Here is a 26,306-nt window from a genome sequence, read left to right as displayed (position 1 = left end):
CACTTGAGATGCCAAGTGGTGAAGGCTTCGGTGAAGAGGTGCATTGTGGGAAAGGCATGCCGCTCGCTAGTAGGACAATCTGTCAGAAGGCATGCAAACAGGAGAAAAGGAGAGGGATGAAAGCGACCAGCAAGGACATATGGAAAATGCTACAGGAGAGTTTCTCGGCTAGAAATCAAGTCTATATCATTACTTATTGCAGAAGTCGTGTGAGGGTATTCAGGCATGAGATGTGTAAATAAAATCGAGGAGCAAAGTCGTTATGTTTTCTTCTATAAATAGGTAAAAATAGAATTATGCAGAAGTGCAACATTTCATGGTAACGTTATACAGGAGTACATAAACCATGGCAGCCAGAGGTTCTTAGTAACGCAAGTTAGAACACCTGGAGAAAAAAAGAGAACGTGCAAATTGTGCCGGATACAACATTTCCAGAATGAAGATGTTAAGTAAGACGATAGCACCCAGAGGAGTGAGGCGGAGGTCAGAATGAAACATTTGCTACATGACTATGGATGACTTAATAATGAGGTGCAAATGTGCGTAATCTATAGCTGCCAATTAGCTAATGGACGTGGCCGACCACCAGCGCCGACTCTCCCCATCCATACCGGTCATTTCAGAAGGAAAGACAAGGATCAGATCTAACACTTAAGGAGGACCTGAAAAGTATCCAGTTTCTCTTATTTTATTCCCGCTATTCCTCTGAATATTCCAGGTGGTTTTGTTTTTTCTTAAATCCGCCATGGAGTTTATTTAGGGCTATTTTTGAAAAACTGTACAAGGGGGCGTGGCTCACAGATACTGGGGGGTATCTCTACCTGTGAACCACGCCCCCTTGGTAAAAAAAAACAACACATAGAAATTAGCATAACGTAAACAAGGCCCATATCTCAGGAACCTTATGGTGGATTATTAAATTACAACATTAATAAATTAAACAAAAACTGAATACTAAAAGGGAGCACCAGGAATAAAAAAAAAAAGAGAAAAACTTGTCCACTGTTTACCGGTAACAGGACACCCCTAATGAAGGCTTGTCACAAATTTGTATATTTTTTTAAAAAAAAAATGCCGCTGTTCTCCTGAATCCGGCGATGTTTTTATTTTGTTCCTGCGACCCTCTGTTCCCGAGATATGGCCACTTCTTCTCTTTTATAATTCCAGCATTTTTAGCCAAGTGGGTGTGGCCCCCAATTCTTTTTTCCATGGGCGTATTTTATGAGGACCACACCCAGTTGGGCAATATACTAGAATTACATACAGGGAAGAGGGAGCAATATCTCAGGAATGGAGAGGAGCAGGAACAAAAGAACAACATCACCGGATTCAGGAGAACAGCGGCATTTACACCAGGAAAAAAAAAATACATGTTTATGGCAAGTGGTGGGGGTGCTAAGACCCTTTTACATGGGCCAATAATCAGATGGTGGAGCAATTGAACGAACAATTGTTCTAAATTGTTGGCCCATATGAAAACACGACAAACATATATTGTCGGTTAACATGTGGAGCCGTAACGTCCTGCCGACAACGATGGATTAGGTTGCAAAAACGATCAACTAACTGATATACGAGCCTTTTGCCCATTCATCGGCTGATCGGTTGTATGTCTACACAGGTCAATGATTGAGAATGAGAATGTTCCGCCAATTACCGGCCATGTAAGAAGACTTTGATGGCACGTTTGGCCAATTACCGGCCCATGTAAGGAGACTTTGATGGCACGTTTGACCAATTACCGGCCCACGTAAGGAGACTTTGATGGCACTTTTGGCCAATTACTGGCCATGTATGGAGAGTTGATGGCACGTTTGGCCAATTACCGGCCATGTAAGGAGACTTTGATGCACCATTTGCCAAGTTACCGGCCATGTAAGGGGACTTTGATGGCACGTTCAGCCAATTACCGGGCATGTAAGGACACTTTGATGGTACGTTTGGCCAATTACTGGCCATGTAAGAGGACTTTGATGCCATGTTTGGCCAGTTACCAGCCCATGTAAGGGGACTTTGATGGCCAGCATGGAACCATACATCCAAGCTCTTCAATCCTTTACATAAGGACAGGACAAGCAATATAATCACACACAATTAGTCACTTAGCTATACTGCACATTTGCACCTCGTTGGCAATTCCCTCCGGTCATTGACGAGGACGTGAACCTTTCGTTGTTTCCACCCACATTGGCCGATAGTGAACTACACAGTCTCACGTACGCTGGCCATAAAAATTAGATAAATATTTTTGGGTAGCATTGATTTCTGCAAAATTGGACGTATATGAATGTGATTTAATTCACTGGATATTATCATACCCCATCCTTTTCTCTCCATGGAGAGAAGCCCTGCCAGATCTAGGCAAATATAAGCATGCAAGTATATGGTGGCATTGGGCAGAGATAATGTCTGGACAAGAGCTATCTTAAGCCTGTGGTCCGCAATAGAAACCCGGTAATCCTAGGGGTAAGGGCGTAATTCACTTTCATGCTTTGTAGGTGGCTACAACCAAAAGGTGCCCATCCTCTCTACTAGGACAATACATTTCATTAGAACAAATGTGTGCAGTTTCCTTAAAGTTCCTCAACAATTTTCCAGGATTTTGCCAATGTTGGAAGATAACTGAGAGATGTTTTATGGTATGGAAGCTCCCTTAAATCTGAGGATGTCAAAAGTTTCTTATATTTCCAGCAGAAGCCTGTTCAGATCATGGAAGTCCAGGGTTTGATGACTGCATCGTTCTACCACTCCTAATCCTACGTCAGTGCCAAGGCTGGTACTCCTTTGAGTAAACAGTGCAACATCGGCCGGGGCCTTATATACATGTAGTGCCTATTTCCAGGATTTCTGCATCTGTCCAGAGAGGATATAGCCAAATATTAATATTCATATCCCAACTACACCCAAAGATCTTTAGTCTATTGGTATATTAAGAGGGACATTTTGGGACAGATGACATAGATGCCATTGATTGCCGTGGAGGCTTTTCGTTGTAGAGCTGTGAGATAAACTCCTTTCCTGCTTGAGGGACCTGCGCAGTGCAAAGAGGAGAGCAAAGATCGCCATCTTCCCTGATGCCTTATGCTACGATGTAATGTAATGTCCCTTCCAGGGAAAACCATTCACCATGATATCAGACTGGTCTTACGTAAAGTCATGTCTTTACATGGCAAAGAGGTATCTTTGCAATGAGATGCAGGCCTTTCCAGCAGTGAAGAAGAGGTTACATGGACAAATGGCAAATACCAAGAAGAAACCCTTCAGAAGCGAGAATCCAGTGTTCTTCTCCAATGGATCTGCTTCATCTACGTCATACATTGGGGGCTTCTCCTGGACGTGAAGGACCTGATTCTTTGTCAGAGGCTGGTCGAGGAGACAGAAAGAGTAGGGGACGAGGGAGGAGGAAAATTGAGAAGTTCTAAGACTGCGACCCCAACGCTGCTCCTCCTGGTGAACATACAGGAGGCCGCTACCCACTTGTTGGTACGTGGATTGTACTTCTCAATGGAGTTTAGGCTTGAGCTTCCATCATTACCGCCAACTGCATAAAGCCACCCATCCATGGCCACGAGATCGTGAGTGCTTCTGTAAACACAAGACAGTAGATATAGATTGAAAGATGCTGTATTGCCCAAACACAAGCTGTAAAGAGAACTAAGGAGGAGATATCAAAAAGATTTTCCAGCCCCCCTCAAATAAAAATGAGTGTTAGAGAATAATTGTCCATTTACACTCCACAATTTTCATTGCAAGGAACATTCGTTTCATGAAGATCTTTCAATCTAAACAGACTACCGATCACCCGAAAAATGGGCAAAGTGCTAAAAAACGATCATGGTTCTCTACATCGCAGTCTTGTGTAAACAGGATCTGTGCTGCCGAGAACAACAATGGTAGCTCATATGCACTGAATGATCGACTTGTTTATTAAATTCTTGAGTGCACAAAGGCTACTTATCGCCAGCGCATATCCTGTTTACACAGGCCAACCGGCTTCAAGAAAAATCAGTAATAAATTATTGCGTGCACAAAGGTTACAATTGTTCTCGGCAGCACTTGTCCTGTTTACACAGGCCGACCGGCTTCAAGAAAGATCAGTAATAAATTATTGAGTGCACAAAGGCTACAATTGTTCTCGGCAGCGTATGTCCTGTTTACACAGGCTGACCGGCTTCAAGAAAGATCAGTAATAAATTATTGAACGCACAAAGAGTACAATTGTTCTCGGTAGCACATGTCCTGTTTACACAGGCAGACCGGCTTCAAGAAATATTAGTAATAAATTATTGAGTGCACAAAGGCTACAATTGTTCTCTGCAGCACATGTCCTATTTACACAGGTAGAACGGCTTCAAGAAAGATTAGTAATAAATTGAGTGGACAAAGACTACAATTGTTCTTGGCAGCACATGTCCTGTTTACACAAGATGATGTGCTGCAGAGAACGATGATCTTTTATGCAGCACAAAAGATCATTTCAACTGATGAACAAGCATTTTGCTCTTTCGTCGGATGATCGTCGGCCTGTTTACATCTACAATTATCTGGAAACCAGCGTTCCTTGGATAATCCTGCAGTGTAAATGGACCATGATGACAACACAACAGACGTTAGATGATATATGTTCTTTGCTACGTATTTACGTGTCCGTTGCACAGAAACAATCAAATGTGCAAAGTTTCCATCACCAGAAATGGATTACTCCTTATTACAAAGCCTCCTGAGGCTACGCAGCAGGGGACTATAGAAAGCCCCCCTCCCCAATCTCCCATCTGGAGATTATCTGATGGTAGACAATCCGCTCATGTACATAAAGAGTGTTTGTGAAGACCTTCCTTTGATGTGATACAAACGGAGGAGATGGATTATGTTGGAGGGAAACTTTCGATAGATCAAGTTAGAAGCCAATTAAATTCTGTGTATTTGTCGAGCAAGGAATATACGTGTGATGGTGAGGTCATGGTCTGCCCTACTCTATATTACCTCCTAATGTTCATTGGGGCCACACTCTCCCATGTGTTCACTTTCGGGTTATATCTCTCAACAGAATTTAGGCAGCTTGTGCCATCATTTCCTCCGGCGACGTACAACATTCCCTCTAGAACGGCCACTCCAGCGCTGCTACGGCGGCTCAACATGTTGGCAATCGGAGTCCATGTGTTTATCTATTAAAAAGACAAAAAAATCTTGATAGCTTATACATGCAATATTGGATGATGGGAAATCATGCAAAATTATATTAATACAGTATATACAGTCATGGCCAAAAGTGTTGGCACCCTTGAAATTGTTCCAGAAAATTATTGATATTACACGTTTTGTTATAAACATGTTTATTTCCTTTGTGTGTATTGGAGTAACCCAACAAAAGAGGGAAAAAAAGTCAAATTGGACATAATTTCACACTTAAAAAAATAAATAAATCGCAAAAAGGACTACCATTCCGGGGTTCTCACTTATTTGGAACAAGACAAAAAAAAACATTTGGAAGTTACAGGCGGCAGAAGCAACCCGCTTTCTCAGTGCAGGGCCAGCCATTCCTTTCAGAAGTGTGGGGCCTTTCAGGTTCACGGCTTTCGTTGATTTCCTACACTGGACAAGATGGGTCGGCAGGACAGGAAGGGTCGGCAGGACGGGCAGGGTCGTAGGACAGGAAGGGTCGGCAGGACAAGAAGGGTCGGCAGGACAGGAAGGGTCGGCAGGGCAGGACGAGCAGGGTCGACAGGACGAGCAGGGTCGGCAGGACAAGCAGGGTCGGCAGGACGAGCAGGGTCGGCAGGACAAGCAGGGTCGGCAGGACAAGCAGGGTCGGCAGGACGAGCAGGGTCGGCAGGACGAGCAGGGTCGGCAGGACAAGAAGGGTCGGCAGGACAAGAAGGGTCGGCAGGACAAGAAGGGTCGGCAGGACAAGAAGGGACGGCAGGACAAGAAGGGTCGGCAGGACAGGAAGGGTCGGCAGGACAGGAAGGGTCGGTAGGACAGGAAGGGTCGGTAGGACAGGAAGGGTCGTCAGGACAAGCTGGGTCGGCAGGACAAGCTGGGTCGGCAGGACAGACAAAAGGTCTCTCTTGAGCCTTGAAGAGCTACCTTTTCGATCGACACACAGCGGACGCCTCTCTGGATCAGAGACTAGGCACTCCAGATCCACAGGCAATAAGATGATCAATGTTTGACGGGCAGCTCACACTTGGGAATTTTTCCTGGGTGGGTTGCTGTCTCTTCTTTTTTTCAGGAGGAATGGCTTGGAGCAATCAGCAATCTTTGGGTCAGGGAAGTCATCTCTTCGGGTTACAGAATAGAAGTCACCATCACCATCCTACCTCATAATCGTTTCTTTTGTTCTTACCCTCCCAGCATGAGTCAGTTTTGACCAAGCCATAGATTCACTGCTTCAGACAGGGATGATTGTAAATGTTCCTATTACAGACCATTTTGGGGTTGTATTCAAACCTATTCCCAAAAATGACAGCTCTGTGTGGCCTATTTTAGATTTGAAGTATCTAAGCAAATCGGTTTGGCCTCGTCGCTTCAAGATGGAGTCACTCCGGTCAGTGATTGCATCCATGGAAGGAGGGGAATTTCTTTTGTCAATAGATATTTGGGACACTTCTCTGCATGTGCCAATTTTTCCGACCCATCAGCGATTTCTCTGGCTTTACAGTCAAGCAAGATCTTGTTGAGTGCAGGGATGTCCCATTTGGACTGGCCACAGCTACTAGATTCTTCTAAAAAATCTGGGCCCTGCTAATAGCGATGCCACTGGTCAGGTGTATAATTGTTTTTCCCTATTTGAACGAAATTCTGGTCAAGGAGTCATCGTTTGCTCAAGATCTAGAGACCGTGCAGATCGGTCTTCAGATCAAGGAACAATTTGGTTGGATTATAAACAGGACAAAGTCAGTTTTGGTTCCAACACGGCGGAGGAGAAGAGATTAGCTCTTCAGTCTTCCGTCAGAACCTTGAGATGGCCGGGCAGGCATTCTCTCTTCGATTTTGCATGAAGGTCCTAGGGAAGATGGTGGCAACACTAGTTTCAGCCATTGACTGTACAAACCTTACATCACCAATATACCTAGTGTCAGATGCATTTGTATAAAGTCGCCACCACTGGACTCTGGAGGAAACATGTTCTGAGCAGTGACAGATCGCTATTTTCTATCTGGCATCTCAGGGATGAGTCTGAGTTTGGTGACTTCCAGGAGAACGTTACCTGCCGGACTGCATTGTGCCCACTGTACGATTTGGTGGTGGAGGGATGACGCTATGGACTTTTTTCTCAAGGGTTGAAGCAGGTCCTTTTGGTTCCAATGAAGGGAAACTTAATACTTCGGCATAAGACATTCTGGACAATTGTAGCTTCCAACATTGTGGGAACAGCTTAGGGAAGGGCCTTTTCAGTTCCTGACGATTGGCCCAGTGCACAAGGTCCATACAGACATAGTTGCAGAGTTTGGCATGGAGCGGAAAATTAGCTCTGGCAGATACCACCTCCCACTATTTAAAACAAAAGGTTCAGGAATGGTGAATTTCAACAGGTCTATCCCTTCTTTACCCCTGATTTCTGCAATGTAGGGAAGTTCGCTCTCTCCCAAAAATGTAAATAAAAAAAACCAGTGATTTAGCCAATATTCATCTAATGGTATGGCCACTTTTTGGGCAGATGGTAGCGTGTCCCAGCCACCTTATTAGATCACTGTTAATTATGTGTATGGCTGTGCCTGGTCTAGCATCTCAGCCCATTCAAGTCAACAGAGTTGAGCTGTAATACCAGAAATGACCACATTGTTACGAACGCCGCTCTCCCCGGTCTGCCAAGGGGGCACAATATTCATTCTACTGATCAATTAATCCAAACTAGAGACCAATAGTAATATTTAAACCAGCCTCATAAATTTACTGGGCCCTATAGATTTCAGAAAGTAAAGGGGCTCTAAAGACAGATCTTACTTCTAGTAGCCAGAGTCACCAGAGTGGAAAGACCAGGGATGGAGCGATTGTGATTGCAGGGATTGCGACAGCAACCAGGCTCGGGGGAGCAGGAGGCCTGTCGGCACCAGCCCTTGCTTCAGCTGGATGTGCCTCTGAGGGTGCACATCTATCTGAAATGCATTGCGGTGCAGAGACCCATCGGTCCCTGCACAGCGATACACGCTGCTCGCCAAACAGAAGCTGGCATCTTTCAGCAGCGCCCCAGTGACTGAGACGGTGCATGGCAATGACGTCATAAGTTGCCATAGCATGGATGACTATGAAAGCTGAAGGCCACTGCAGGCCGGCTATAGACGTGGGAGCCAGGGAGGGCGAGTACAGTATATACCAGAAAGGGACAGTATATACCAGGAGGGGGACAGTAGATACCAGGATTGGCCCAAAAGAAGAACATATAGACTAGGAGAGGAACAGTATATACCAGAGGGGCCCAGGAGAGGAGCATATATACCAGGAGAGGTACAGTAGATACCAGGAAAGGCCCAGGAGAGTAGCATATATACTAGGAGAGGGACAATATATACCAGAGGGGCCCAGAAGAGGAGCATATATACCAAGAGGGGGACAGTAGATACCAGGAGGTGCCCAGGAGAGGAAAATATATACCAGGAGAAGGACAGTAGATAGTAGATACCAGGAGGGGCCCTGGAGAGGAATATATATACTAGGGGAGGCACAGTATATACCAGGATAGGAGACATACTTACTAGGATGGAGGCATATATATCGAGATGGGGAACATATATACCAGAATGGGGGACATATTTACAAGGAAGGAGCCCACTAGTGGTTACATTTGAACAGGATGGGGAACTTTACTACATAATGGGGGGGGGGGTACAACTCATATGTCTTTATAAGATTTAGAAGGCTAAATGTATACATACATACACATACATCTGACCAACATGCCGTGATGGGGGGGCACAGGTCCAAATTTTTCACTGGGGTCCATCAAACTCAAGTTACGCCACTGGGAAAGACACCTGGAAGAGTGGCTCGTGGTCTGGCAGACGTGGCACAATCACCTACTACCTAGTTGCTCGATTATTTATATCGGCACCATCTATTATTAAAATGTCCCCTAATGTCACATCCTTCCAACTGTTTTTGTAAAACTTGAAAACGCTAAATAAAAAAAATTTAGAGTATCTGTGTCTAACATTAGCCGGGCTAATTATACCTTACTTAACACTTGTGGCTGTTCCATACATTTTTTTTGCATACCACAGGGAAATAATTAGCACTCCTAATTAATGAAGTATTCAATGTATGTGGGGAGGGGGGGGGGCAAAAGGGGAATATTCTTGTGAGGAAACACCGTGATCTGGAAATGTCCATCTAGATCTGAGACATAGAAATATGCTACATATCCAAGGAATGATTTCAAGGAACGTTAAGTCATTTCACTTTTAGAAATCTTTGATACTTAAACAACCCCAAATGCGTCTCTAAAATGAAAAAGCAGAAATCCTCGGCTGACAGCGGAGCTCCAAGGAAACTTTCTTCTGGAGCTCCAAGGAAACTTTCTTCTGGAGCTCCAAGGAAACTTTCTTCTGGAGCTCCAAGGAAACTTTCTTCTGGAGCTCCAAGGAAACTTTCTTCTGGAGCTCCAAGGAAACTTTCTTCTGGAGCTCCAAGGAAACTTTCTTTTGAGCTCCAAGGAAGCTTTCTTCTGAGCTCCAAGGAAACTTTCTTCTGAACTCCAAGGAAACTTTCTTCTGAACTCCAAGGAAACTTTCTTCTGAGCTCCAAGGAAACTTTCTTTTGAGCTCCAAGGAAACTTTCTTCTGGAGATCTAAGGAAGCTTTCTTCTGAGCTCCAAGGAAGCTTTCTTCTGAGCTCCAAGGAAACTTTCTTTTGAGCTCCAAGGAAGCTTTCTTCTGAGCTCCAAGGAAACTTTCTTCTGAGCTCCAAGGAACCTTTCTTCTGAGCTCCAAGGAAGCTTTCTTCTGAGCTCCAAGGAAGCTTTCTTCTGAGCTCCAAGGAAGCTTTCTTCTGAACTCCAAGGAAACTTTCTGCTGAACTCCAAGGAAGCTTTCTTCTGAACTCCAAGGAAACTTTCTTCTGAACTCCAAGGAAACTTTCTTCTGAGCTTCTGTTTCTTTTAATCGATCAATTATGGTCTCTGCACCTAGACCTCCCACATAATTAAACCTTTCACATGTCTATATGATATATATAATGTTTTCTGAAATTGTGCATAAACTTTGAATCCTTAGAAAGATTGACCAATGAATGGAACAACGATGTTTTAGCGAGGAGATCAACACAAAGAAAGTATGAATCGTGTATGATGGAATAGAAAACCTGTTCTATGGAAAGACAAGACTACTCCTATCTCTAGAATTCCTCTACAAGTAGGATGGGCTATGTCCACTATTATAAATGTATGAACCATTGTTTAAATCAGGTGTTTATGTTAAATGTATTTATTTTTATTTTTAAAGTTACATAATTTTTTTATTTTTTATTTTTATTTTTTAAAGCATTATCTACAATAAAAAAAATCTTTCAATTTTCACACTGGCCACTAGACTCTAAACTAGACTATAATTACTACACAGCTCACCTCCTACTCCTACTGAATAATAACCTCTATATACAGTAGAAAACACAGGACACTACAGCTGATATCACAGCTCGCCTCCTCCCCTTCCTGTACAATGACTGGTAACACCTCTATATCCAGTAGATAACACAGGGATCCACCATTCACAATAGGTGATATTACAGCTTACCTCTTCCTCCTCCTGTACAATCACTGATAACACCTCTATATACAGTAGATAACACAGCATCCACCATTCACAATAGGTGATGTCACAGCTCGCCTCCTTCTCCTACTGGATAATGACTGATAACACCTCTATATACAGTAGATAACACAGGATCCACCACTGACAATAGGTGATGTCAAAGCTCACCTCCTCCTCCTAGTGGATAATGACAGATAACAACTACATATTCATTAGAAAACACGCAATCCAATTTTCACAGTACATTATGTCACAGCTCACCTCCTCTTCCTCCCTTCCTAATAATTTTTGCCCAGACTAGTGCATACCAAGTTATTCTTATATGAACAGTCAATTGTAAATAAAGATCTATACGAAGAACAAAAAAGTGAAGTCTAATAATAATTTCAGTTTTATGAAAATTGCAAGATTACATTTTTTCTCTTCTACATAATGATATGAAGAATAAATGTATTAAAGAAATAAAATAAAAATAATAATATATTTGACTGTGTTATTATTTTTTTTTACGTAACATAATTTACAAGGTACTCCTCAGTAAAAATGTACCTAGGAAACCCGAGATATTGAGGGAAACATCTTTCCAACAATACAGACATTTTCCAGGTCTCCATTGCGCAAAACTTCATATTTTAATCTTATGCCAATTCGGCTTACAAGTGCACATGTTGGTGTGTAAGCGCAGTTGGGGCCTCGGCTTCTTTTCGCCTCTCCCATTCTTGATTGATAGTGGAGAGGAGACGTGACATAATGCAGCTGAGGCTCTGTCTCCATTGTCAATCAAAGAGCAGTGGCGCTGGTGGGGAGAAGAGAAGAAGAGCCGAAGTGTGAAAGTGCCCAAATATACCCACCAGTGTAATAAATAAATAAATAAATCTTTATTTTTATATAGCGCTAACATATACCGCAGCGCTTTACATACGTCAGGAACACTGTCCCCATTGGGGCTCACAATCTAGAGTCCCTATCACTGTGTCTTTGGAGTGTGGGATTAAACCGGAGAACCTGGAGGAAACCCACACAAACCTGGGGAGAACATACAAACTCCTTGCAGATGTCATCCTTGGTGGGATTCGAACCCAGGACCAAAGCAATGCAAGACTGCAGTGCTAACCACTGAGCCAATGTGCTAACCACTGAGCCACTGTGCTGCCCCCAATTTTCATGTGGTCTAAACATGATTTGTTGTGTAATGGAGCTCTGGATATAGGTTGTTGAACATGTGCTTCATAGCCCTATGCTGTAGTACCTTAAGTTTCTTAGGTATATTCTTACGGACGGGTTCGTTTTGGGGTTTTGGACATATGGAGGTCAGGCTTGTATGCCCACCTATAAGGCATAGGTGGATATATTTTACATTGAGAGTGCAGAATATCATTTTCCTAATGAATCGGATGAAGAATGATCCTCAACATCTAATACAGGAAGATGCTAGAAAATTACTCAAGAGACCAGTAAGTACATATAAGAGTCGCTGCCTGAAAACACTGGAAACCATTAAAAGAGACTGCTCCTTACTGGTGACACCTAGAAATGCAGGGAAAGTCAGCAATGGTCATAATTAGCCACATTATGCAGCCTCCTGATGAAAAGGTTTCCTTGAAACGTGCGTCGAGGTGTTTGGTAGTGTTTTTTTAATTTTGTACTATGTAAGTATTGCACGGATTGATTCATATGCTGAGAGATTTGAGCCTCTGGTTGTAGGTAGCTGGCCCTTGTTGAAATTGGGTGCAACTTGAGTATATCCGTAGGCGGGCTTTGCACACTACGACATCGCAGGCCGATGCTGCGATGTCGAGTGCGATAGTGCCCGCCCCCGTCGCAGCAGCGATATGTGGTGATAGCTGGCGTAGCGAAAGTTATCGCTACGCCAGCTTCACACACACACTCACCTGCCGTGCGACGTCCCTGTGGCCGGCGATCCGCCTCCTTGTTAAGGGGGCGGGTCGTGCGGCGTCACTGCGACGTCACACGGCAGGCGGCCAATCAGAGCGGAGGGGCGGAGATGAGCAGGATGTAAACATCCTGCCCACCTCCTTCCTTCCGCATATCCTACGGAAGCCGCAGTGAGGCCGGTAGGAGATGTTCCTCGCTCCTGCGACTTCACACACAGCGATGTGTGATGCCGCAGGAGCAAGGAACAACATCGGACCGTCGCGTCAGCGTAATCATGGATTACGCCGACGCTGCACCGATGATACGATTACGACGCTTTTGCGCTCGTTAATGGTATCATCCAGCCTTTACACACTGCGATGTCGCATGCGATGCCGGAAGTGTGTCATTTTCAATTTGACCCCACCGACATCGCACCTGCGATGTCGCAGTGTGCAAAGTGCCCCTTAGTCTTAATAGGCACATTTATGTTACCTATTTTACATCCATAGGTTTTGCACTCAAATTGTTGAAATTTTTTGAAAGTTTTTACCACAATTATTATATATATTAACTGGCCGACCTCCTTATATATTTACAGTAGCCAATTTCTACCTGTTGATATATTTTTAATATTTATTTCCTTTATATATCATTGTAAAAATATTTATTCTTATTTATAATTAATTATTTACATATTTATTTCATCTCATATTTTTACAGAATATTTATAGAAAAACGGGAATAAAATTTATAAATCAATTGATTAGTTGGGGATTTAATAAAATGTATACAGAGGTTTCTCATATATATTGGTTCCATTAGTGCAATATATTAATTTATTGGGGAGGGTGTCGATTTGTACACTTTTATATATTTTATAAATCTAATAATTTTGAGTAGTGTATCCCCTCATGTGTCTTATTGATAAGTTTATGCTCAAAAATTCCTGCATTTTTAAAAGTGATTTTCTTGGTGTTTTTAATGGGTGTTGAATAAAATAAATGTTTAAGAATTTTTGCAAAATAAAAAATAAATATTTGGTACAATATACTCTGTTCCTGTTTGTTTTTGATCATATAATCTCTTGAGTTAAGATACCACAAATATTATGGAGGGAAAATAAAGGAATTTTTTTTTGATACGTAAACCATTAAAAGAGACTGCCCCTTACTGGTGACACCCAGAACTGCAGGGAAAGCCAGCAATGGTCATGATTAGCCACATTATGCAGCAACCAGCGACCGGGCGGCCGCCTCCAGTGTCTGACACTTCCCTTCCCTCATGAAAAAGATGCAGAGGTGGCTGCATGTACGACATATCTAATAAAAGGTAGCAAATCAATAAGGAATAAAACTCAATAATATAAATACTAGGCGATATCCTAAAACAAAACCTCAACAAAGGGAAAAGAATCCATATAATTGATCATAGATAATAATAGACCCATGGTCGCTCGCTTACTTGAGGTTCGTATTTTTCCACCGTGGCCAGGTGAGAAGAACTGTCATATCCACCAACTGCATAGAGGTTACCATCTAAAAATAATAAAAAGACATAAAAAATATTAGCATTTTATGTTTACACTCCTTTTCCCCACATCTGCCCATACACATTACAGAACACATGTATATGTGGCGCCCCTGCGGCTCCAGTCGCCACAGAGTACTGCACCTCATTTAAGTTGCGGTATTCGCCTCGGGTAAGGAGGGGGTTAATCACCAGTGTTCCACATTCACATTTTACAGATAGCACAGGAGCCTTCTAACTGGGGAGTTGTGCTAGAGTAGGCAGGGGGTTGGCCATCACGAAGCATGTGAATTTCCCGGTCACTAGGACAACCACCTGGGGGGCGGGTTCCACTGGGGCACTGGGGGTAGAAGTAGGAGCAACTTTACACAATCCTCAGTCAGTCTACCCGGGACATCAGTTCTGGCGACACGACACCACCACCACCTTTTTTCTTTCACAGGGCCTAGGCTTGGAGCATGCTAGGAGACCCTAGACCATCCCTAACCTCAGGGATACCCCATGTGGTGGAGATGCCTAAATACTATGTCTTGGAAATTCTCCTGACCAAATGTAATCTATTCCCCTCACTCCCAGGGAAGGAAGGGGCAGAAGTGAGACGGTAATGTGGCGCCCCTGCGACTCCAGCTGCCACAGAGTACTGCACCTCATTTAAGGTGCGGTATTCTCCTTGGGTAAGGAGGGGGTTAATCACTGGTGTTCCATATTCACACTTTACATACAGCTTAGGAGACGTTTCACTGAGGAGCTGGACTAGGGTAGGCATGGGGTTGGCCATCATGAAGCATGGGAATTTCCCGGTCACTACGACAACCACCTGGGGGGGCGGGTTCCACTGGGGGTAGAAGTAGGAGCAACTTTACACAATCCTTAGTCAGTCTACCCGGGACATCAGTTCTGGCGACACGACACCACCTTCTTCTTCTTTCATGGGGCCTAGGCTTGGAGCGGAACGCTCAGCCCGGGTTCCTCACTACTGGAGGGGCAACTCTACAAAAGACTTTATTTTTCTAAACACCGGTGGCTTCTTCCAACTTATCCGAAGTCGATGGGGCCTGTGAGGTAAATCCGGAGATATGACGATAAATCATGATATTCAAGTATGTCAGGAAGCCCTCTCCTGGTGTCACCCCCCCTTTCCTTCACACAACTGGTTTAGCAACAAATCCCATGGCCATCTCCTGTGATATGGAGATGAGGTGGTGTGGGAACAATGGACACAGGATGACTCCCTGCCGTCACCCTGTAACAAGAGTTGTATCTCATTAGCAAGGCTATGGAACTAGCTAGACAGAACGACTCCAGTAAAAAATGGTTCATATCTCGCAAGCCATATTTCCGATAAATACGGCAACCATAAAAATGGTGTCTCCGCATGCGGACGATGCCGGCACACCCTTTTTATGGGAGCAGGACATTGGGAAATGCCCCAGGCGTGATATCAGCCAATGGGGAACTGGCAGGCAGGTCATGAGTCCCCTCGTTCTGTAGCTAAATTCATAACTGTCACAATGAGAGCATTGGCGTCCGCCTACGACGCTCCCAGGCAAAGTTATGGCCATATTCCATGTTGTGGATTTTGTCCATAACTCCAGCCAGGGGTGGAGCAGTGCTCCCTCTGAGGTCACGAAGGTAGGAGGGGACCTGGATTTGTCCAGGTTGATAACCCTACTTCGGCCATTTTCCAGTGTTCTTTCGCTGGGGGTCACGTGCAGGAAACATCTGTGGGAGTTCCTGGAAACCTGGTCTACAGCGCCCCCCTGTGGCCAGACGCACAAGGTAACTGATTGAATTGCATACCTGTCTGTAAACCATGCTTTATCTGTAACTGTACTCTGACATATGTATATTCTGTAGATTCCCTATTGTATATATTTTAGTTCTAGTGTGCTTTAGGCTGATTAAATTATATAATTAATCTTGGGCTGTTCTGTTATCTCGATCTTGAATCCCACGTCTGTGTGTTCGGCTAATAGTTACCGTGAAGCGGTTGGTGGCAGCGAGTTTGTGCCAAGGATTATTGTGGGGAGGCCAGTGAGATTCGGGGAGATTTTATATATTCCGCCCGCGGAGGTCGGGGGAATATATACCCTACTCTCACCGGGGACCCTTCAATAATCGGCATAAGTAGTATAGCGGCCTCCTTGCTTATTGTCGGGCAATTCCATAATTGGCCTGACTATAAGAGGGGCGCTAGAGAGCGCGTCACGTGCTCTGTCTGTCGGTCGGGAGGTATAAAGGAGGGGTGACCCCCACTTGTTACCCCCCGATTGTGACGTACTGGTAGCCAGCGCGGGGGATTTCTGAATGACCCCCCGGTGGTTTGTGACATATTGGTGGCATAGCGGTGGGATCGAGATAATAGTGTGTGTGAGTGTGAGACCCATACTCCCAGACACTAAAGACTGCCTGCAGCAGCTGTGGCTGCTGGGGTCTTCAGACTAGCTCAACACTAGAGTGTCAGAGTGCAGATACTGTAAGGTGTGTGGAGGCATCAGGTGTCAGTTCTGTGTCAGTGACCAAAAGTCTGCAAGAATGGCTGATGGCACCAGGAGCAGAGCTATGCAACTGGCCAATGCTAAAGCAGGAGCCGAAGAGAGGGAGGACGGTGCTGTGGACAGTAATGAGGAGGTTGCCCACGAGTCCTCCAGGAGCTCGACGCCAGAAAACAGCTCTGCAGAGGACATTGCACAACCTGGCACTGCTGGACAAGATGAGGAGCAGCTCACCCAAGGGTCCTCAACGAGCCAGATGCCAGCCCTCCGCTCTGCAATGGACAGTGAAGCACCAGGCTCCGCAGCGGGCCGCAGATCACCACGTGCCATTCCACCGAGCCTGGGAGGCTCGGATAGCCTTCTTCAAATGGCTATGGCCCTTCTCCAGGCTGGAGACCAGGAGGGCTACAAGGAACTCCTGGCAGAGCGCAGGGCAGAGCGGCAGGCAGCGCGTGAAGAGCGCCAGGCAGAGCGTGAGGCTGCGGAGCGACGGCAACAGGCAGACCGTGACCACCAGCTGCAGCTAGCTCAGCTCCGGCCCTCATCAGCCACACGTGACCTTCAAGACACCAAACTTCCAAAGGTCCGTGTTGAGGACTTCCCAGTGCTGGAGAAGGATGGAGACTTGGACTCTTTCTTGACTGCTTTTGAACGGACTTGCTTGCAGCACCATCTGGACAAGGAGCAGTGGGCCAAATACCTGACCCCCCGTTTAAGGGGTAAGGCCCTGGATATCCTTGGGGACTTGCCTGCTGAGGCAGATCAGGGCTACGACACCATCAAGCGGGCCCTGATCCAACAGTACAACCTCACCCCCGAGTCCTACCGCAAGAAGTTCCGGAGCCTACAGAAGGGACCAAAGGACTCCTGGGCTGACCACAGGCGGGCACTTGCCCGAGCTGCTGACCACTGGACCCAAGGCCTGCAGCTTTCCACCGGACCGGAGATCCTGGACTTGTTCATCACGGAGCAACTCTTGTGGAACTGCCCTGAGGATCTCCGCCAGTTCATCCGAGACCAGAAGCCAAAGGGGTCCACGGCTACAGCTGCCCTGGCCGATGACTACACCAACAATCGGGCTCCTGAAGCCAGGAGAGCAGCCACCAGCAGCACCTGGAGAGGGGGTAAGATGAATTCTGCGACTGCCCCACCTGCCCCTAGACTGCAGGGGGTGTCCCCCTCAACTCCCCTCTCCAGGCCCGTGGCAGAACCAAGACGGTGCCACCAGTGCAACCTACCTGGACACTTCAAGGCCATGTGCCCTCAGCGTCCCAAGGCCCCGGCTCCGTCCCCGTCCCAAGGGCCGCCCAAGGTGTATTGTGTGGGTGGGGGTGGTGGTAGGTCCCTGGACAGCTTCCAACCTGTCACCGTCGGCCGGTCTGTGACCATAGGACTGCGAGACAGCGCCTCGGAGGTGACTCTGGTGCGGCCTGAGATGGTGTCCCCCCAAGACTTGATCCCTGGAAAAACCCTCGCTGTCTCCGGGATTGGAGGCACTGACCCGGCGCTGCCGGTTGCTGACATTTATGTGGACTGGGGCGCAGGGCGAGGGAGGTGGGGGTAACTGATCGGATCCCTGCAAACGTGCTACTTGGGACAGATTTGGGGCAGATAACCTCCCAGTTTGGGCCCCCCCCAAGGGCTGAACCTTCAGCCCGTACTGACATGACTCCTAACAATGTTAATGTGTTATCTATGAATGATGTAAGGGAGGAGGGAGTGAACTCTGATATTTCTGCTTGCATAGACACCATAGACACACACACAGCTGCAGCTGTGACAGGGGAGGGGGTCAGAGAAAGGTGTGACAATGCCTCTACAAGTAATCAGCCTGTGAGCTGGGATCTGCTGCCCTCTGCAGGGATAAGCAGAGAGCAGGGTGCTGCAGGGGGAGGACCAGTGTGTGGGGTGGGGGCTACCACAGCAAATGTGGGGTCCCCAGAGATTTCACAGCGGGGTTCTGTTGCTGCAGGAGGGGAACAGGCAGGTGAGATTGGGGCCGGTCCAGGAGCGGAAGTGCTCCCAGGTAAGATCTCGGTGCATGGTTCCCCCACAACCGGGGTGTCAGGAAGCCAGGTAGGTCTGCCTGAACCGGCGACTTGGTCAGGAACGGAGGAGGAGCAGGCACGACCCACGGTCGCAGCGGCTGTGGCCGCTGTCACCCGCAGTGGGAGTGCTGGAAGCCAAGGGGCCTCCCGGAGGTCCGATAGCTCTTCCCCTTCTGACCAAGTGGCAGCCGAGTCAGGTGGAGGCCAGGACACAGGTCCCGGGGTACTGACCGAAGATGTGACAGTCTCGTCGATTCTGGCCACATCTAGTCAGGGGTTTCAGGCAGCGTTAGAAGCTGACGACAGCCTGAAAGCTCTTAAGGAGCAGGCGGCACAGCCTCCCTCGGACTCGGACCCGGAGCGAGTGGTCTGGGACCAAGGACGGCTGTACCGGGCCACGGTCCAGCAGGGTTCACCGGAGGCGTGGCCCAGGGACCGACAGTTGGTGGTACCCTATCCGTTCCGGACGGAGTTGTTGCGGATCGCACATGAGATTCCGATGGCCGGACACCTAGGGATCGCTAAGACCAAGGCCAGGTTAAACCAGCATTTCTACTGGCCAAAAATGGAGGCCGATGTGGCTGCCTACTGCCGTTCGTGTGAAACCTGTCAGAGAGTGGGGAAGGCGGGGCCGCGCCCCAAAGCCCCACTGGTATCTCTGCCCATCATCGATGAGCCTTTCAGGAGGGTGGCTGTGGATCTGGTCGGCCCGCTGGCCATCCCCAGCAGCTCCGGGAAACGCTTCATACTGACGGTAGTGGACTATGCCACCCGGTACCCAGAAGCAGTGGCCTTGTCGTCCATTCGGGCTGACAAGGTGGCCACCGCATTGCTGGAGATTTTCTCCCGAGTGGGTTTTCCCCAGGAAATGCTCACTGACCGGGGGACCCAATTCATGTCCCAGCTGATGGAGGCCCTCTGTAAGCAAGTCCAGGTGCGACATCTGGTGGCCAGCCCGTACCATCCACAGACTAATGGCCTGTGCGAGCGGTTCAATGGCACCTTAAAGCAGATGCTTAAGATGTTGGTCGACTCCCATGGGCGTGACTGGGAGCGGTATCTCCCACACCTGTTATTTGCTTACCGGGAGGTTCCACAGGCCTCAACAGGATTCTCACCGTTTGAGCTCCTGTACGGGCGACGTGTGCGGGGCCCCCTGGCTCTGGTGAAAGAGGCTTGGGAAGGGGATTTGGCCACCCCTGGAGTGTCGGTTATCGAGTATGTCATGCGCTTCCGGGACAAAATGCAGGCCTTGACGCAACTGGTACACGACAATATGGCTCAAGCCCAGGCCGATCAGAAGCAATGGTACGACCAGAACGCTTGTGAGAGGACCTACCAAGTGGGTCAAAAGGTGTGGGTACTGGTCCCCGTACCACAGGACAAGCTTCAGGCAGCCTGGGAAGGCCCATACCTCGTGTACCAGCAGCTCAACCCTGTAACGTACCTGGTCACCCTGGACCCTGCCCGTGGAAGGCGGAAGCCCTTCCATGTGAACATGATGAAGGCACATCATGAGCGGGAGGCATGTGCGCTCCCCGTGTGCAACCTGCCCGAGGAGGGAGAAGCGGAAACCCTCTTGGATATGCTGGCCCAGGTTAGGGCAGGCGGATCCATTGAGGATGTGGAGGTTGGCCACCAGCTCTTGGAAGACCAACGGTCCCAGCTGTGGGCCACCCTCCTCCCCTTCCGGGGGTTGTTTACCAACCAGCCCGGAAGGACTGACTTGGCTGTCCATCACGTGGACACTGGGGATCATCCCCCGATCCGGCGTTCAGCATATCGGGTCTCCCTGGAGGTGCAGCAACACATGCGCCAGGAGATTGACGAGATGCTGAAGCTGGGGGTGATCCAGGCATCCAACAGCGCTTGGGCCTCGCCTGTAGTCCTCGTCCCTAAGAAGGACCGAACCACTCGGTTCTGCGTGGACTACAGGGGGCTCAATGCGGTCACGGTCGCCGATGCGTACCCAATGCCACGCATCGATGACCTGCTCGATCAGTTGGCCGGGGCTCAGTACCTGACCATCATGGATCTGAGCCGGGGATATTGGCAGATCCCCCTGACTCGCAAGGCCAGGGAACGCTCTGCCTTTATTACCCCATTTGGACTGTACGAGTCCACGGTGATGCCATTCGGGATGAGGAATGCCCCTGCCACTTTCCAGCGGATGGTCAACACCCTGCTCAAGGGACTTGAAGGGTACGCGGCCGCGTACCTGGATGACATTGCCGTCTTCAGTCCCACCTGGGAGGACCACCTAGAGCATCTAGCACAGGTGCTCAGGCGGATCCACCGGGCAGGTTTGACCATCAAGCCGGGAAAGTGTCAGCTGGCCATGAGCGAGGTCCAGTACCTCGGTCACCGGGTAGGTGGGAGAACACTGAAGCCCGAGCCTGAGAAAGTGGAAGCCATCGCATCCTGGCCCACCCCCAGGACCAAGAAGCAGGTGATGTCCTTCTTGGGGACCGCTGGGTACTATAGGAGGTTTGTTCCATGCTATAGTAGCCTGGCAAAGCCCTTGACGGACCTCACCAAGAAGAAGCTGCCCTCTGCAGTCGATTGGACAATGGACTGCGAGACAGCCTTCCGGGCCCTAAAGGACGCCCTGTCCAGCCCGCCCGTGCTACAGGCAGCCGACTTCACGCGGCCGTTTGTAGTACAGACCGACGCCAGTGACTTCGGCCTCGGTGCGGTGCTCAGCCAGGTGGACTCTGCGAGCCAAGAGCACCCAGTCTTGTACCTGAGCAGGAAGCTGTTACCAAGGGAAGTTGCCTATTCCACGATGGAGAAGGAGTGCCTGGCCATAGTGTGGGCCCTGCAGCGTCTGCAACCCTATCTATACGGGCGCCACTTCATCGTGGAGACGGACCACAATCCCCTCAGCTGGTTGCACACCGTCTCTGGGACGAATGGGCGATTGTTGCGATGGAGCCTTGCGCTCCAGCAATACAACTTCACCATTCGCCACAAAAGGGGCCGTGACCACGGTAACGCAGACGGGCTGTCCCGACAAGGAGAGGTCGCGGACGGGCGCACGGGGGAACACCGGAGTGTGCTGCCCCCTAGCGCCCTCAAAAGGGGGGAGGTGTGAGGTAAATCCGGAGATATGACGATAAATCATGATATTCAAGTATGTCAGGAAGCCCTCTCCTGGTGTCACCCCCCCTTTCCTTCACACAACTGGTTTAGCAACAAATCCCATGGCCATCTCCTGTGATATGGAGATGAGGTGGTGTGGGAACAATGGACACAGGATGACTCCCTGCCGTCACCCTGTAACAAGAGTTGTATCTCATTAGCAAGGCTATGGAACTAGCTAGACAGAACGACTCCAGTAAAAAATGGTTCATATCTCGCAAGCCATATTTCCGATAAATACGGCAACCATAAAAATGGTGTCTCCGCATGCGGACGATGCCGGCACACCCTTTTTATGGGAGCAGGACATTGGGAAATGCCCCAGGCGTGATATCAGCCAATGGGGAACTGGCAGGCAGGTCATGAGTCCCCTCGTTCTGTAGCTAAATTCATAACTGTCACAATGAGAGCATTGGCGTCCGCCTACGACGCTCCCAGGCAAAGTTATGGCCATATTCCATGTTGTGGATTTTGTCCATAACTCCAGCCAGGGGTGGAGCAGTGCTCCCTCTGAGGTCACGAAGGTAGGAGGGGACCTGGATTTGTCCAGGTTGATAACCCTACTTCGGCCATTTTCCAGTGTTCTTTCGCTGGGGGTCACGTGCAGGAAACATCTGTGGGAGTTCCTGGAAACCTGGTCTACAGCGCCCCCCTGTGGCCAGACGCACAAGGTAACTGATTGAATTGCATACCTGTCTGTAAACCATGCTTTATCTGTAACTGTACTCTGACATATGTATATTCTGTAGATTCCCTATTGTATATATTGTAGTTTCTAGTGTGCTTTAGGCTGATTAAATTATATAATTAATCTTGGGCTGTTCTGTTATCTCGATCTTGAATCCCACGTCTGTGTGTTCGGCTAATAGTTACCGTGAAGCGGTTGGTGGCAGCGAGTTTGTGCCAAGGATTATTGTGGGGAGGCCAGTGAGATTCGGGGAGATTTTATATATTCCGCCCGCGGAGGTCGGGGGAATATATACCCTACTCTCACCGGGGACCCTTCAATAATCGGCATAAGTAGTATAGCGGCCTCCTTGCTTATTGTCGGGCAATTCCATAATTGGCCTGACTATAAGAGGGGCGCTAGAGAGCGCGTCACGTGCTCTGTCTGTCGGTCGGGAGGTATAAAGGAGGGGTGACCCCCACTTGTTACCCCCCGATTGTGACGTACTGGTAGCCAGCGCGGGGGATTTCTGAGTGACCCCCCGGTGGTTTGTGACAGGGCCCATAACAGCGGTGACCAGTGCTTCTGCGGCAGTAATCGGGCTTCTTAAAGAACTATGAGTAAAGACACCTGGAACCGCAGCAGCCAACTGGACTCTTATTACCGGTGCCCCCGTGCCTAGGCGCCCACGACCACTGCCATTACTACTCCCCTCATCATCCTCCCCGGGGCTCGCTCCACCTGTAGAGCGATACCATCCCGGCTGCTACTAACATCAGCCCCGGAGGATGGCGAAAGCAACGGCGGCTATGCCCTGGCCGTGTACCGCAGGTGGCATCACAACATTTCTAACTCCCAACCTCATCATTCCCCTTTTATTGTGGACACCTCAGGGCATGAAACCGGGCACAAGGGCCACCCCGTGACATCCCCGGACCCGACATCACCGGCCTGGCAACGAGTAAGGTTAACCCCCTGCCCACTGGGTGGCACATATGACCAGTCAGCTGAGCGTGCATGTTTATGGGGCGGTCAAGAGGGGTCTAATGTGTATGGCCAGCCTTAGACAAGGGATGGGCCTAGGCTGCTCTATCCCCAGCTAAAAAAATAGGAATAACCATAACTGTTCTGAGTACACCAAGTGCTGCCTTTTTAAACTAAATCCATCCCCCTCTTATATACAAGTCACACCATGAAGACATGTCTCTCCGACAAAATTTGAACAAAATTGTTGTATCCTAAAATTTTCAGTGGCCAATCTCATACAGTAGATAAGTGTTCTATGAGATTGCTTTCTACAAACAGCGCCATTGTAGCCTACAGGCAATGTCTGGTACTGCAGGTGAGGCCTAGTCACACAAGCTGCACACAGCCCATGGGCAACATTTTTTAGTCTTATATACTACTATTACTGTCACATGCAAGTTTTTGCTGGCATCTCCAACTGTCATGGCGGAGTCAGGATCTGTGGAAAATACAGATTCTGGCACTCTGCCTTCTAACATATCTGAGGTCTGTGATCAATGCAGGGAGACATGGGCATCAACCCACAAGTTTAGGCAGGCTAGCAGGAGTTAATCCTTGCTGGGCTGCTTTTTAGTCTTTTTGATCACATGCTGTGGGAAAGCCAGTCACATTCCCTCCCCTCCTATGTATGCTGGCTGGTCTATTTTATTAATGTCAGCTATTGTTTATCTATACTGCTCTGGTGAGGTGTTGTGATCCAGACTTACTGGTGATTGTTGTGCATTATTGCTGTGAGCAGTTGTGGTGTTAACACTTATTGTCTTTTCGTTGCTACCTTCCTGCTCTTGCTTTTCTCCTTAGTGTCTTACTGTTTGTTCCTGTGAGTTTGCCGTGTTTTTGGTTTTCCCCGTTTGTCTTAATCTTTGTTACTGTGGCACCCAGGGGGTAAGGGCTTAATCTTAAGGCTGCTTTACACGGTACGACCGATTGTGCGATTTCACAATCGATCGTACCCGCCCCCGTCCTTTTTGCGTCACGGGCAAATCGCTGCCCGTGTCGCACAAAGTCAGTAATCCCCGTCACACATACTTACCTCTCGTGCGACCTCGCTGTGGGCGGCGAACGTCCACTTCCTGGAGTGGGAGGGACGTTCGGCGTCACAGCGACGTCACACGGCCGCCGGCCAATAGAAGTGGAGGGGCGGAGATGAGCGGGACGTAAACATCCCGCCCACCTCCTTCCTTCCACATAGAGCCGGCGGTGGCCGCGGGAGGCTGGTGAGCTGCTCATCGTTCCCGTGGTGTCACACGGAGCGGCGTGTGCTACCACGGAAACGATGGTCAACTAAATTAAACGATATTATGGAACCTAGCGACCAGTACTCGACTCACGATTTGTGAGCGATACTGCGTCGCTAGGAGGTGTCACACAGGCCGGCGTCGCCAGCGATGCCGGATGTGCGTCACAAAAACCGTGACCCCGACGATCTATCGCACGATAGATTGTCTGGTGTAAAGCAGCCTTTACTCGTCGCCGAGCCGGTGATGTCGGTTCCGGGGATGTCATGGGTGGCCCTGCCCAGCTCCGTGCCCCGATATGTCCACAATAAAAGGGGGTATAGGAGGTGGATGTTGGGAATGATTATCGTGCCACCACCTGCGGTACGCGGCCAGGAATTAGCTGCCGCTGCTGTCGCTGTCCTCCGGGACGGATGTTAGTAGCAGCAAAGATGGTTTTGCTCCCCACAGGTGGAGCGGGCCCCGGGGAGGATGATGAGGGGAGTTGTAGTGGCGGTGGCTGTTGGCACCAAAGCGCGGGACACCGGTAATAAGAGTCCGAGTCGGCTGCTGCGGTTCCAGGTGTCTTTACTCACTCATATGCCGCTCGCCCAGAAAGTACTGATCACCCACTGTGATGGGCCCCATCAACCTCGGATAAGTTGGAAGAAGACAGCGATGTTTGGAAAGTGTCCTTTCTAAGAGTTGCCCCTCCAGTAGTGAGGAACCCGGGCTGAGCGTTCTGCTCCAAGCCTCAAGCCCCGTGAAAGAAAAAGGAAGAAGGTGGTGGTGTCGTGTCGCCAGAACTGATGTCCCAGCTAGACTGACTCACGATTGTGTAAGGTTGCTCCTACTTCTACCCCAAGTGGAACCCACCCCCCAAGTGGTTGTCCTAGTGACCGGGAAAGTCCCAAGCTTCGGGTAGGCCAATCCCCCTGCCTACCCTAGTCCAGCTCCCCAGTGAGAAGGCTCCTAAGCTGTATGTAAAGTGTGAATGTGGAACACCGGTGATTAACTCCCTACTTACCCGAGGTGAATATCGCACCTTAAATGAGGTACAGTATTCTGTGGCAGCTGGAGCCGCAGGGGCGTCACATTACCGTCACACTCCTGCCACTTCCTTTCCTGGGGGAGTGAGGGAAATGATTACATCTTGTCAGGAGAATTGCCAGACATGGTACTCTGGCATCTCCACCACATGGGGTATCCCTGAGGTTAGGGATAGCCTAGGGTCTCCTAGCATGAGGAACTGCATAGGAGCCCCCTGTGCCTTGCTATCCCGCAGTCACATAAGGACAGTTATTCTTGGGTACAAGGAGCACAAAACGCCATCACTGGCAAAGGGGATGTTAAACTCTTATAGGTAGAAAATGACTCACCTAATGTTGCCACACGGACATATCTGCGCCTAGTACTCATTGCAGCGATGGACGTCCATGTTCCGGTGAGGGGGTCATAACGCTCTGCACTGCAATGATAGCGTAATATTAGTAAAAATATGAGAACAGACACCTATCAGCAATTAATGATAAATCACAAATCAGGCTGTGTAAAGCCTT

At 48.5% G+C, this 26,306-nt stretch overlaps 1 protein-coding gene across 3 annotated transcripts in view; it reads right to left on the bottom strand.

The window, feature by feature from the left end:
• Window positions 1–672: 672 nt before the first annotated feature.
• KLHL17 (kelch like family member 17) overlaps window positions 673–26,306 on the bottom strand; it is a 96,725-nt gene continuing 71,091 nt past the window's right edge. For all 3 annotated transcript variants that reach the window (XM_075328047.1, XM_075328049.1, XM_075328048.1), the window contains exons 9-12: window positions 26,127–26,215; window positions 14,088–14,161; window positions 4,984–5,165; window positions 673–3,585 (exon numbers count right to left, since the gene is read on the bottom strand). In XM_075328047.1, coding sequence (XP_075184162.1) covers window positions 3,357–3,585; window positions 4,984–5,165; window positions 14,088–14,161; window positions 26,127–26,215 — 574 coding nt within the window. In that variant the 3' untranslated portion in view covers window positions 673–3,356. The remainder of the gene's footprint in view (window positions 3,586–4,983; window positions 5,166–14,087; window positions 14,162–26,126; window positions 26,216–26,306) is intronic.

Source organism: Anomaloglossus baeobatrachus, chromosome 11 (assembly GCF_048569485.1).
Source record: "Anomaloglossus baeobatrachus isolate aAnoBae1 chromosome 11, aAnoBae1.hap1, whole genome shotgun sequence".
NCBI lineage: Eukaryota > Metazoa > Chordata > Amphibia > Anura > Aromobatidae > Anomaloglossus > Anomaloglossus baeobatrachus.
The sequence above is the reverse complement of the archived record's forward strand: the minus strand, read 5'-3'. Positions and strand labels throughout refer to the sequence as shown.